The following is a 13,056-nucleotide window of genomic DNA, read 5'->3' as shown; positions in this document are numbered from 1 at the left end:
TTGATTTTGACAGAAAAATGTCAGAACGACCCATCACCTTGATTGACCCAATGGTCAATGTTACTTCGATCGATTACTTTTTACCGTCTTATCTCAATGCCATCTCGCTAGCCAACAGTCTCTTCTTTTTAACTTGTTATTTCATCTTTTTTTCTTGTTTTGGAATCATGCTATTCATCATTACAAAAAAACGAAAAATATCACTCAAGAAAAATCCCAAAATTTTATTCATTCTTGTGGCCATCTTTGTTTCGATTCAATGTGCCACTTTATTTGTTAGAATTGTTTTTGATTCGTGGAGTATGGACGCGAGAGCTCTCAAAGAAAAAGATTCTCAACAATTGTTCTCAAAAGGATATTTCTTTTCGTTGAAAGCAGTTGGAGCTTTGACTACGTTATTGTCGACCATTAACTATGTTTTTGTGTTTGTCATTTTGTTTCATGTTCAAATGGTGTTGTAAGTTTTAGCTGGAATTCTGAATGTTGTAAAATTTTGTAAAAACTTGGAAATAGTTGGACATCAGCTCAACAATTAGGAGCTCTGTCAACCACTCTCTATGAACGCATTAAGAAGGTTACGAGCGCACTGTTTGGCGTTTTTGCCTTCTTCTCTTTGATGGCAGTTTTGACAGCGACAATCGCTCAACTATTGAATGACACAACCGTAATTTCTTCATCAACCATGGCCATCATACTCTATTCATGTTTTGCAGTATTATGCAGTGCCTTTCTCTTTGACATCATTCTTACCTTAATGAGTGGATTTTTCATTCTGAAAGGAATTCTCAAAAATTCATCCTACTTCAAATCTTTCAAACTCCTTTGCTCCTGTAAACAAAGTAATCCCTTCCTCGTCACTTTCGGCTTAATGATTGGATTAATTTTGTGCGTGTGTGGTCAATTATTGGCAACTGCCTTAGTATCGGTCGCAGGTTCGAGTCGAGGAAGTGGCCTTAAAATTTTGTGGCATTTTCTCAGTAGTGCTGCCGTGTTAATCTTTGCAACGTTGAGCTTGTTGTTGTTCCATCCCATGTTTGTTCAGACAGAGAGGGCTCTTTCTCAAGTTCAACATTATAACGATCCACCCTCAATATCCTCAATTCAGGATTCCATGGAAAAAAAGGAAGGAACGAATTCAACGTGCTTGTCCATCTCACCTTCGGTATCCTCTCCAACTCCTATTTTGAACGAATTACAAGTTTAAGAATCGATATTATTCAATTTATTCATGCTTGTTCCCATGAACACTTGTCGATGGAAGGACATTTTGAATCCAATACAAAGTCATTCTCAGAAACCACTGCACGTTGTTCTGAAAAAACTGCATTCATGTATTCTTTTCGATTGGCATTATCAGAAATCTCATCGGCTTCAACGATCCAACAATTTCCTGGATGACCATTCACTCTAGAAGTGACAAATCTTGTATTGACAAATTGTTGAGAATTATAGACTTGATCCGTAAAGAGCATAATGGGATATAGACCAATGTTGGAGGTTTTCACAGTGCTTCCTTGAGCACAGGTTTTCTTGAAAGGAGTGCCTCCAGTATTTCGTTCTTTTCTGCATGAACACAAAGTAGAATTCCATCTATAGATGTATTTCATGGATAAATCCGAGGACAAGAAACTCAATATCGAATACGATGGTTGTGGATATTCATTGAAATAAACTTGAAGATAATCCTCTCGAATTCTATGTTGAAGAGAGTCCACGTAAGTGTGATGCACAGTCAATGTTGTGAAATTGGCTTTTAGAGCATTGGAAGATGTGGCAGTTTGTGTTCGAACGTGATGAGAATATTGAGGAGGAAGACAACATTGATGTTGACCAGTGACAGTAAGTACTTGCAACGAGAGCAAACTCAAGACGAGAAGGAGGCAGCAGGTCCAAGTTGTTGAAATCATTTTTTTCGTTCCAGTTCTATCCTCAACTATGTCTCACTATCACGACGCACAAGCTCTTCGTTTATCACGGTCACCCAACTCCTCAACACAACTTCCTTTTCAAGCATTTAAAGAAAGTCTGTTAGCCTACACGAAACTTGCAATTGGATCAAAAAAAATACTCTCTAAAACACTAAAACCATGAGACACCTTCCTTCCATCATTTCGTTCCTTCTTTTCACATCCTCTCTCTTGATTTTCTTCTTTGTGCAATTCTCAGTGCAGGATTACACTCTTTGTTGTTTTCCGTTTGTATATTCCCACAAACGATACTGTCCTCAAGTAGATTCTCAAATATACTATAAAAGCAATGAGTCTGAAGTTTATACCATGCACGCTCAGAAAGATGTGACTCATCAACGAGCTCGGTATGATGTCTATGATTATTTCAAAAATGGTCAACAAAAAGATTCTTACACAACTGTATTGTTCCGAAGTCCAGTCGATAAACTGGCCTACGTCTTTACCAATACTTCAAGCAGTTGCACTTGCTACAAATTCAATCCTACGGGACCTATTGTTCCAGAGAGTTGTGTAGAGGTGTATGATGACTCTGTGGTCAATAAGACTCAAATGGGTGGAATTCCAATGACTCGTGTTATGAATAGTAACAAGTATTTGGATGAGAATCTTTTGGCAGAATATCATGTCTATGCAGCTGACACTGGACTCGGTGATCGTACATGTTGGTTCTTTTTGGAAACGTTTTTCATAACATCAACCAGTTCAGATGATACAACTCGGTTCAGTGCCATCCAGAGTTATTATGATCAATCTACAAAGGTGGATCCTAATGCATTTGGAGTGGATGTGAAATGTCCTCCACCAGAAAAATGTGACTTAATTCAGGAAAATTCTGCAGTGTTGTTGGAATTGAAGAAATTGGAGCATGGTCATGCATATAGAGAAAGAAGCAGGAAGAGAAATTAAAGATGTGATGTTTTGGTCGTGCAATAAATCCACACATTTGCTTTCCATTCTTTGTCGACTAGTGTTCATATCTTTTGAAAGTCACTTCTGAATATCCTTTAATTTCTTGGTCGATTTAATTTGCAGATTTCAGTCCATTCGTGACGAGAAATTTCATAAGGTTTGGTCATTTCCATAAACTTTTCGAGTGGAATTAAACCAGTCTTTGAATCTTGAACAAATTGTTCCTGTTGCTCTGGTTTCAAAAACAGTGTCTGGTTGTTGTACACAATTTTCACAAACTGTTTTGAAGGATTTTTCTTGGTAGCATAGAGTTCAAAAGCTAATGTGGCTGCAAAAGCTGGCCACTCATCATTGTACATATTCAAGGCAAGTAATAGTGGCATAATGGTGGTATCATGCGCAAGGTAAACTTCCATTTTTCTTTGATCCAACTCTTTTTGTAAATGCTTGTTGCCACTCTTTTTCATACTTGTCACCAAATGCCTCAAAAGCATGCCGACATTCATTTTAAGAACGTCATCTTGTGCCGAAAATAAAAAAGATCCGCTTTTTCCAACATGTTGTGAAACATACTCCACATCTTGAAGAGTAATGCCTTTTGGTAACTCGTGACCATGAAAAAGCATACCAAGGAAGGCATTGTTGATGGATTCCCATTGTTGCAAATCTTTTGCATTATTCACACGTTTTGCTTCAAGTAAACCCTTGTCATGAATTTCTGATGTTTGTGATTGGGCAGGTTGTGGCTGAGCAGAATTAGCTTCCAACAAATCAAGTAATTTATCCTTAATTTCAAGGAGTCTTGGATCCTTTTCAGTCTCCTCTCCCAACGTTTTAAGTCGTTTCGAAATAATGGACCCTAACTTGGCACAAACTTTAAAGTGGCCATACAATGTCTCTCTAGATTCTTCAAACATGTGTATGGTTGGGTATTCTTTCACATTCTCTCCTAACAGGCCCAATAATAAATACATGGCAGAGTATTCTGTTCTTCTACTTCTAATATCACTCGATCTAACATACATTAATTTAACAATTTCATCAACTGATAAATTTCCAAACAATTTTTCCAAATACTGATCTCTCAAAGATTTTCCAACTTCAACCATTTGCAAAGAACCTTTTGCTGTGAGCTGACCTTTCATGCAATTTCCATACAATTCTAACCCATCGTCTGTTTCCATAACAGCCTTGAAATGTGCATGATTATCGCCAATCAAAACCACTTTGGAGTCATACGGTAAACATTCCCATGGCTTACTGTCAATAAAACTCGGAATAGCATTGATAGGTGTTCTTGCTCCGTGGCGATTAATAATTTGAACTTTAATCAATTCCAATTCATCCTCCGATTGAATATCTCCAAAATAGAATTGATACAAATCTTCGGCTTGCAATGGACTGCTTCCAATCCAATTCTTGAAATGATCATCTTGGTTTGAAGACCCATCAAGCTTCGTTGATTGATCTTCATCATGATGAAAAATTCCATACAAGCCTGTTGCTAAAGCGAGAGTACTCCCAATCATGAATACTCGTTTTCCATGATGGATTTTCTGACTCGTGTTGAGAAATGAAGAGGATGAAAAAATCTTCGTTTTAAATACTTTTCCGAATAGTGATGATGTAAAGGACATTTTTTTTGAGGAACTTGCCTCAAAAACAATGTTTAAATGTGCAATTGTCCAGAATTCTGAAGGTTCATCAAAGGTCTTGCATTATAAGCAATAAAAAGATGACTTAAATGTTGTATTTAAAGTTCACATTTTATTACAACAGCAACAATGATTTATCTCTTGGTTGCTGCATTTCTTTGACAAGCTTTAAACACTTGTTCTGTCGAAGGTTTGGCAGCAATGGTCGATCCATAACTAAATGTTGTGGCATCTGTGTTACCGACACGAGCACAGCTTGAGGTAGCAGTGGTAAACAAATGGGTAGGCACGGTAGACATGGAATTACATTTCATAAGGTCGCTGGTTCGATTCGACGTGAATCCAAAAGTTTGCACTTGTTGAACCTTTGCATTTTCTGTCAATTTGTTCATTTGTTCCAACAATTCGTCTTGTTTCATGGTTTTCACTCGTTCAACACCTAATTCTTTAATCTTCTCGGCAATGAGTTGATCCATTTCATCATCTTCAATACATCCATTAATAATCAAATTTGGAATTTTGTTGGCGTTGGTCAATAAGAGAATTTTCCATTGGTTTTCGTAGCCAAATAGTCCATAAATAAGATCAATTGTTGATCCTTTTGTGATCGTTCACATACGAGTGTGTAAAAAACACAACCCTTTTCCATGACGTAATCGGCGAGTTTGATCCAATCAATGACTTGATTGTTTTCATCTTTACATCCTTCTGGATAACTGTCACCGCTCGCTCCCATTCCATGAGGTGGAGCATCTGCAATCCAAATGACAATTTTCTTTCCGTTTTTGTTGAATGGCATTTCTGAAACAACTTTCAAAGCACTGGCCAATGCTTCAGGATAGTCACCACCTCCTATGGCACTCATTTCCTGAATGTATGATTTGGCAACTGAAACGTCACGAGTGAATGGATATTCCTTGACAGCATGGTCATCCGAATGATCTCGATAACTCACTGCTGAAAATCTCAAATCGGATTTGAAATGATCGTGGAGTGATGAAATGATGGTTTGAATGGTGTCTTTGGCGACATTGATTTCACCAGACATGGATCCAGTATTGTCACACACAAAAACGAGATCGACAATCTTTTCACTGAAATCGACCAATTCTTGTTCTTGAGGAGTCAATGCGGGATGTTGTGCTTTCAAGATGGCTCCTCGTGTGATTGTAGGAGTCATTTGAGGAAGGGATGGAAATGAAAATGTAAAGGAAGAGCTAGTTGTGGATGGTACTCTCGACATGGCTATTGTTGTTGAAATTGTGTTGATCTGTTGTTTTTTTGTTGTTTTTTTGAACGCGTACCAAAGTAGCTTTTTATGCTCCACAGAAACGTCCCCACCGAGAATTCCTAGTTCTCTGTTCAAAGGAAATCCTGCTTTTTGTGTTACATACAGAAATGTCCTTACTTGTGTTCATAAGTGTTTAATAAATTAAAGTTCACAATTATATTTGGTGGATTAAAGGTTGTTTTTGAAAAGACTGGCGTCGTCTTCTCTGCTATCGAGAAGTCCAAACATGTTCGAAATTTTTGCAAATATCGAGGACATGGATGGTAATTGAAGAGAGGACGATCGTGTTCGAGAGTCACCAGCAATATGACTACTACTTCGAATCTTTCTCAAATTTTCTCGTTGAGTTCGTAATGCTTGCTTTTCTTGTTCAGTTAATGATACGAGTTCGTATTTTGCCTTGAGGTTGGTCATGAGACGTGAGGTGAGTCGTACACTGAAGGCATATTTGAGAAGTGTTTCAACATCAGTTTGTTCTGCATTTTCATAAATTTTTGATGTCACTTCGGTAGCATTGCATCCCATTATTTCCTTACGTGATAATTTCAGTAGTGCAACAATTAATCGTACCATACTGCATGTGTTGATACCGTCGCCGACAAGTTAGTGATTCATTCAATGTACAAAAACATGTCTTAAAATCATGATAGAGCTCACAACAAGTACCTACATTTTCCATCCTTCATTCAAAAATATAGACCAAATTCTTTGTGAGGCCGTAAATGTAAATCTATTCGTACATAGTGTCATTAATATTGAACTGGCATACATTTCTGGTAAAATGTAATTTTCTTCGAGATGCTTGTGAATATCTGGCAACCGTAGCTTGACCAATTCAGAAACCATAAACATGACCATTCTTAATCGAGGTAAGCCATCACAAAATATATCTTTCAGGCCGTGTTTCGCATTATTCATGATTTGAACAAAGAACCAAAATGTGTCCTCTTCGTCTTCAAGGTTCATTAAAGCAAAGCCACATATAAAAGCCATTCCTTGACAGTATCCTGTTTGCTTGTCAAAATAGCAATACGCTTTTAGAATACGACACAATGCTTTTTGACCTGGCCCGTCTTTTTCGCTAAAAAATTCATATTGTGGATACGTTCTATACACATCTTTCATAATTCTATGAACGTCGTCTTCTAGAATTGTTTCATCAAGTTGTGTCAGCTTTTTGTACAGACCCGGATATTTGTTGGATAATTCTTCGGATCCAACCATACGCTTCCAAATGGTTTTCATTAACTCTTTTGTTGGAATTCCTTCTCGAATGAGCTTTCGGAATTGTTTCGGATTTTTTGTCACATATTCATGATAATTAGAGGTAATTTCTTCAAATTGTTGAATTCGTTTCGAGTCGTGTTTCGCTTCAAAAATTATTGAGCTATATACTTTGGGAGTATTTGTCTGTGAATTTTCATCAAGAGAATGTTCTCTTGGCGATCGAATCTCATTCACAGAGGGATATGAATTGATCGCTTCGTTAACGATCAGAATCGAATTATTTCTTGCTGTTGACGTAGAAGATGTTGGAGGTGTCGTTTTCCCATCTTGCTCTTCTGATTTTTTCACACTCAAAATATCAGCAGCACACAAGGAAACCCGTCTCGATCGTGCATTAAAGTAATTGTCTTGAATTTGATTGGAAAGCTCATCTTGTTGCGACTCATCTTCGGAGCAGCATGAAGAAGAGTCATCACTCTCATCCTCTTCATCAAATCCATTCGTAGACGCTTCATTCATAGAAGTAGTGGAAGAACTAGTCATGGAAGTGAGAGGTAATCGTGATGAAATTCTTCGTTTCCGCTCTTGTGGTTTGATCGTTGGTGATGAGTCTAGATTTTCTCCTGTCGTCGTCGTGGTAGTGGTGGTGATGTCATTGTTACTTGGTGTTGCAGGTTGTTTTTCCGTTACAGGATCATGATGTTGGCTCATCAAAGGCTCATCAGCAAATGAAACCACTCCATAAGGCTTTTTGGAAGTGGTGGTTGAAAATGGATCATTGACTTGTTGTGATGATGATGAGATTAATAAATTATTGTGTTCTTGTGGATGCATGATTGGTTCATCCCGATGTTGTTGCTCTTGTTCTTGTGGAATTGCAATCATGGATGGGTCTTGTTGATGATAGGATCCAGTAATTTCTGCTTCTTCACCATAGGATGAACGTGCATCATGGTTGATTATAATGGACCCAGACGATGATTGAGCGGTTGTGTTCGTTCGTGATTCAATGTCCTCTTCATCATGGCTGCAAGATGGTTTTGGAACAGCGTTATTATTACTGCAGGACATTTTTTGTTTGATTTTTATTGATATTGGACCCAGAGAGTAATTGGATCTTTTTTGATCGAACGAATGGTCTTCGAAAAAATGTCTGAAAACCAAACCGCCCTCGGCGATGAAGACACTTATCACCTTCGCCATCACGCCTCTATCAAAGAGGTCGCTGATCGCCCGCATACTGCAAACAAATCTCTCTCTGCTCAAAAATCGGCACATGATAAATTGAGAGAGGAGATGGAAAACGAAATTTTAGAAACTCCGTCCTCCGTCAATATAGCCAATTTGTCGGTAATACAACCCAGCACTGTATGCAACTCTCCTATGTTGTCGCAACCGGAGGTCTCTAATATTACTACAACCTCTGGCGTCTCAGTTTTTAGTACCTCGGCCATGACCGACGACCATTCTACCAAACTGAAGCGACATCATAAACTCTTCAGAGTGGTGGCCTTTACTACCAACTCTGTCGAAGAAGTCCTTGCAACCGTCGCAATGAATGCCGATGCGTTGTACGGTAGTAGAGTTGTCAGTGAATTGGAGTGCATTATTCTCTTCTTCAAGTCGCGCAAATTGGCAAACCAAGCAATATCTTCTGGTGCTAAGTCCAAGCTAACCATGATTCCTCAAACCGTCAAAACGTCATTCCGTTATAAGGTCGACAAAGACTTAGATAAGACTAATATGCACTCTATTATCTCAACTCTTGGTACTTCTATCAACAACATCAATTTTAGCAAGATAGATGATCAAGAGTTTTGGGCTATTGGTACTAATATTGAATTACCAGCCAATCATTTGAAGAAATTTAAGCTTTCCAAAATGAGAACAGATATCTCTCGTTTCCGTATCGCCTTTAACGGTAAAGAAAAAGATCTTCCTAAACTCAAGGGTGCCATTAGTTCCCAATGGAAAGTCAAGATTGAGAGTATCGAGTTGGCTAATAAGGTGGCTGTTGTTGGTGTCAAAAAGGATCAAATCACCAATAACATTACCAAGTTCGTCCAAGTTGGAAATCATAGTTTCAGAAACCTCTCATTCTCTACTAGAGTTGCCAACTCCATCAGTCACAGAATGGAAGCTGTTGAAAAACAAATGTCTGAAATGTCATCAGCTCTCCAAAAATTGACAAAGGAAATGGCTGTCTGGTCTGGAAAAAAGGTCACTGAAGGCTTTAATAAGATCAACAAAGCTATTGAAGAAATTAACCAAAAAGTCAACGCTCTCTTAGGCACTACTACTCGCAAGAGTAAAAGTGGGCATAAGAAGGGCCGACATTCCCTTTAATGGCCTCTCATTCTATAAGAAACTCCTTCAATTTAGGTACTGCTAATTTCGGAGGAGTTGGCTGGGTAAAACAATCTCAATTACTTACCCTAGCCCGAAAATATGAACTGGATATCCTTAATATCCAGGAAACTCATTTAAAATCCAGTACGGAAGACTATTGGAATGTATGGTATTTCAGGTCCTTCTTTCGTGGCTACTTAGTCTATACTTCCAACGCCACCGAGGGAGATAATGGAGCAGGAATTGCTACTATTGTCAAACCGTCACCTTTTATTAAGGTACTCCAATTCATCGAGCATATTCAAGGCAGACTATCAGAAGTCATTTTGGAACATAAATGCCTAGGTGTGGTCCGTATTTTCAATTGGTATGGCCCGGCTAACAAAAACAAATTAGAATTCATGAATAAGGCTCTCAATATTATCAACATTGCTGCTCAAACAGCGGTCTTGCATGGTGAACGTATTGTCATATTGGGAGACTTGAATGCCAATACTAAAACATTCAATAAGGTATCCTATGCTGCCCATGAGCGACTATTAATTGACCAATGTGACAAATTGAAGCTCTTTGATGTTGTTCCCATTCCAAACACACCTTCGTTCTCTCAACGCAACAAATACTCTCATGGTTTTTCTCGCCCGGACCATATTATTACTTCCCACAATGATTATTCTAATGTAGATGATGTTTCTACTGCTTATTCTCACAAACTTTTAACTATCTCCTTTCCCAGTAACCCTATTTTAGACTTCCCAGAAAAGTTCAACAAATATATTATTCATCCTAAAACTCTGCAATCCAAGATGAAGGAAATTAATAACGATTTTGCTATGGACAACCCTAGCACTCTCTTAGAAGCCCAAAATACCCTTGCTAAAATTGTGAAGAAATATGGCTCTCCTAGCACCGACAAGCCTTCATTGATTACTGATAATCGTAATGTTAGACAATTTCAGACGATCATTTTTGATTTGAAACAGTATCTTTATAAGCGTAAATATGTCTCTACTGTCACCAGCCAGTTCTTGAATAATAATTTTAGCCTCAACAATATTAAGGCTAAATTAGAGGAAGCTAAAGCCTCGCTTAACAAGCTTATTGGATCTCTATTGGCTGACCGTAAACGGGTCTTCGTGAATAGAATTAACAATCTTAGCTCTAAACAACCGTACTCCTATGCCTTCAGAAAAGAATTAGTCAGTTCTTCTATACTCAATGTAGTCCAAAGTAACCATAACTCGATAATTGTAGATCATTTTTCAGCCATGTTTAACACAGAACAAGAAGTGACTAAAACCCTTCCGGAAATCAAGAAAAATAATACTGTAGCCCAATGGAAATTCCAACATATCACTGCCAAAGAGTTGGGTAAAGTTATTTCTAAAACAAAAAATTCCATGGCTGGCTATGATAATATCTCGGTGCCGTTGTTGAAAATTCTAGACAACAATTCGCTCCAAGTACTTGCAAAATGTATCAATCACACAATTGACAGTGAAATGGTTCCTAAAGAATTGGGTATTGGTATTCTACTCCCATTACCCAAAGTCAATATGCCTACAAAATTATCAGACTTTAGACCTATAGTAGTATTATCTGTGATCTATCGCCTATTTTCTTCTATTATCAACAAACAATTCATGAATATCCTTGAAGAGGCTAATTTAATCCATACTGCTCAGCGAGGATTCATGAAAAAAGGCTCAACATTAGAGCACCTTATCAATCTTCGGACTGCCCTAGCATACAAATGTCAGCACAAACAAGAAGTATTCGCTATGGCTTTAGATATCAAAAATGCTTATGGATCAGTAATCCATAAAAGATTTATCAGCATTCTCAAAAAACATGGTTTCCGTAGCTCTGTCATTAATCTCTTGACATCCATGATTTCCAATAGCGTTATGAAAGTACTAGTTAACGGATTCCTATCCTCCCCTTTCGATGCGAATGTTGGAGTCCCACAAGGCGACCCTTCAAGTCCAGCATGGTTTAATCTCTATATTAACTCCTCAACTAATATACAAGAAAAACTAAAAGGAGTCCAAATATTTGATATTACTATCCTTTTATTATTATATGCCGATGATATTTTATTGATAGCTAATACTAAGATTGAAATGAATTCCTCTCTTAAAAGCCTCGGCCGAGAGTTAAAGAAAATAGGACTCGCTTTAGCTCCCAAGAAATGCAAGCTCTTAGCTATTACAGCTAAATCTAAACTATCTAAAGCCCTAGTCACTATTGGACAGGATACAATTGCCTCGTCTACTTCTATTGAATACCTTGGGGGTATATGTACCTTTAAGGATAATCTTTCTTGGTCCTCTGATAACCCAGTCAACAAAATCTCGAATCGACTTGCATCAGCTAAAACTTCTAATCTATATCTCAACAGTATCACCACTACAATTATGTCTAAAATTATATCATTGCCTAGATATGCCTGTAGCTTCAATGGAATCAGTAAGAATTCTCTAGACAAAGCAGATATTATGGTTGCTAATTTTATCAGAAAGGCTATTGGATTAGATTACACATTATCAAAATCAGTCGTTTTTAATTGCAAACAAATTGGGGGTCTTGGTATTACTCGCCCCTCTATTTTATTCTCTATTGAACCTATTTGCACAGCAGTTAGATTATTCAATTCCTCATCCTCCATCACCAAAAATATAGCTTTGGCTGCTTGGAAAGATACTACTTTTAACGAACCATTTTGGAACCACGTGAAAAATATTGCTGCTCAAAATAATTGGTCTCTCCAATACATTGATGAACGATATTCATTTGTCAATGAATACGAAACCCCTGTCGACCCTAGAACTGAATTGCTAAACAGTGATAGATCAACCATGAGCATTTCTGGCCTTGGAACCTTAGACCATAATAGAATCTGGCATCCATGTACCATCTCCTTTTGGAACAATTATTCACTCAAACCATTCCAGCAACGACTGTTATTTGCTCACCTGCACAAAGCAGAAATCCTTAGAAATTTCGGAAAAGATTACCCTAATTGCCACATTTGCAACACCAAAGCCAACTGGGAACATGTATTCACCTCATGCGCCATGTGTAGCCCAGAAATCAAATCATTATACACAAAATGGGACAATAGTTCCCTCAAATTCAACGCCCCGCTTGTCAGACTTCCCTCTAACCATTCTCTCTCTTGTATTCCAATGGAGTGGAATGGTAGTATCAAAGACGAATCTCTCCAACAACTAGACCTATCTCCCCCAGCCTTGACTGATTGGCTAAATGAAATATATCTCTCATTCGCTGCTTATGTTGGCAGTTGTTACAAAAACGCCACTTGGAACAGTTCTACTGTACTCAAGAAGGCTAGAGGATATATAATTAAACCCAAAACTGCAAAATTTGCAACTGCTTGGGAAACATGTAGCAATCAGCTTGGCGAACTCAACTCCGACAACATTTAAACCCCACACATACACACCCATTAGACACACTCTCGTCGGACAATTGAGTACCTATAATTTGTTTATTCTTCAATAAACCCATCCCTGTATTTTTTGATCGAACGAATGGGTCATACGCCGGGGTTGTGGTGTGATGGATTGAAAAATGTGTCTCATCATTGTATACAATTATGAAAGATCTGAGTGAGACTCCAAGTTTTGTGAAA

The 13,056-nt window shown here is 38.0% G+C and overlaps 7 protein-coding genes across 7 annotated transcripts; 3 read left to right on the top strand and 4 right to left on the bottom strand.

Annotated features, from left to right (window-relative positions):
• Positions 1 to 17: 17 nt before the first annotated feature.
• C9374_013706 (uncharacterized protein) lies at positions 18 to 1,204 on the top strand (the record flags this gene model as incomplete). The annotated part of the gene is made up of 2 exons (XM_044689612.1): positions 18 to 457; positions 514 to 1,204. The coding sequence occupies 2 exons, from the start codon at positions 18 to 20 to the stop codon at positions 1,202 to 1,204; spliced, it is 1,131 nt and encodes a 376-aa protein (XP_044541817.1).
• Positions 1,205 to 1,226: 22 nt separating this feature from the next.
• Positions 1,227 to 1,907, bottom strand: C9374_013705 (uncharacterized protein; the record flags this gene model as incomplete). Its single annotated transcript, XM_044689611.1, has 1 exon — positions 1,227 to 1,907. One exon carries the CDS (start codon positions 1,905 to 1,907, stop codon positions 1,227 to 1,229), a length of 681 nt encoding a protein of 226 aa, XP_044541816.1.
• Positions 1,908 to 2,087: 180 nt separating this feature from the next.
• C9374_013704 (uncharacterized protein) lies at positions 2,088 to 2,876 on the top strand (the record flags this gene model as incomplete). The annotated part of the gene is made up of 1 exon (XM_044689610.1): positions 2,088 to 2,876. The coding sequence occupies one exon, from the start codon at positions 2,088 to 2,090 to the stop codon at positions 2,874 to 2,876; it is 789 nt and encodes a 262-aa protein (XP_044541815.1).
• Positions 2,877 to 2,974: 98 nt separating this feature from the next.
• C9374_013703 (uncharacterized protein) lies at positions 2,975 to 4,516 on the bottom strand (the record flags this gene model as incomplete). Its single annotated transcript, XM_044689609.1, has 1 exon — positions 2,975 to 4,516. The coding sequence occupies one exon, from the start codon at positions 4,514 to 4,516 to the stop codon at positions 2,975 to 2,977; it is 1,542 nt and encodes a 513-aa protein (XP_044541814.1).
• A 152-nt stretch (positions 4,517 to 4,668) lies between these two features.
• C9374_013702 (uncharacterized protein) lies at positions 4,669 to 5,777 on the bottom strand (the record flags this gene model as incomplete). The annotated part of the gene is made up of 2 exons (XM_044689608.1): positions 4,669 to 5,132; positions 5,174 to 5,777. 2 exons carry the CDS (start codon positions 5,775 to 5,777, stop codon positions 4,669 to 4,671), a joined length of 1,068 nt encoding a protein of 355 aa, XP_044541813.1.
• A 216-nt stretch (positions 5,778 to 5,993) lies between these two features.
• On the bottom strand, positions 5,994 to 8,123 carry C9374_013701 (uncharacterized protein; the record flags this gene model as incomplete). Its single annotated transcript, XM_044689607.1, has 2 exons — positions 5,994 to 6,399; positions 6,496 to 8,123. The coding sequence occupies 2 exons, from the start codon at positions 8,121 to 8,123 to the stop codon at positions 5,994 to 5,996; spliced, it is 2,034 nt and encodes a 677-aa protein (XP_044541812.1).
• Positions 8,124 to 8,201: 78 nt separating this feature from the next.
• Positions 8,202 to 12,850, top strand: C9374_013700 (uncharacterized protein; the record flags this gene model as incomplete). The annotated part of the gene is made up of 2 exons (XM_044689606.1): positions 8,202 to 9,366; positions 9,435 to 12,850. The coding sequence occupies 2 exons, from the start codon at positions 8,202 to 8,204 to the stop codon at positions 12,848 to 12,850; spliced, it is 4,581 nt and encodes a 1,526-aa protein (XP_044541811.1).
• Positions 12,851 to 13,056: the final 206 nt, after the last annotated feature.

The sequence above is a fragment of the Naegleria lovaniensis genome (assembly GCF_003324165.1).
Source record: "Naegleria lovaniensis strain ATCC 30569 chromosome Unknown tig071, whole genome shotgun sequence".
In the NCBI taxonomy this organism is placed as follows: Eukaryota; Heterolobosea; class Eutetramitea; order Acrasida; family Naegleriidae; genus Naegleria; species Naegleria lovaniensis.
This window is presented reverse-complemented; position numbering and strand designations above follow the sequence as displayed.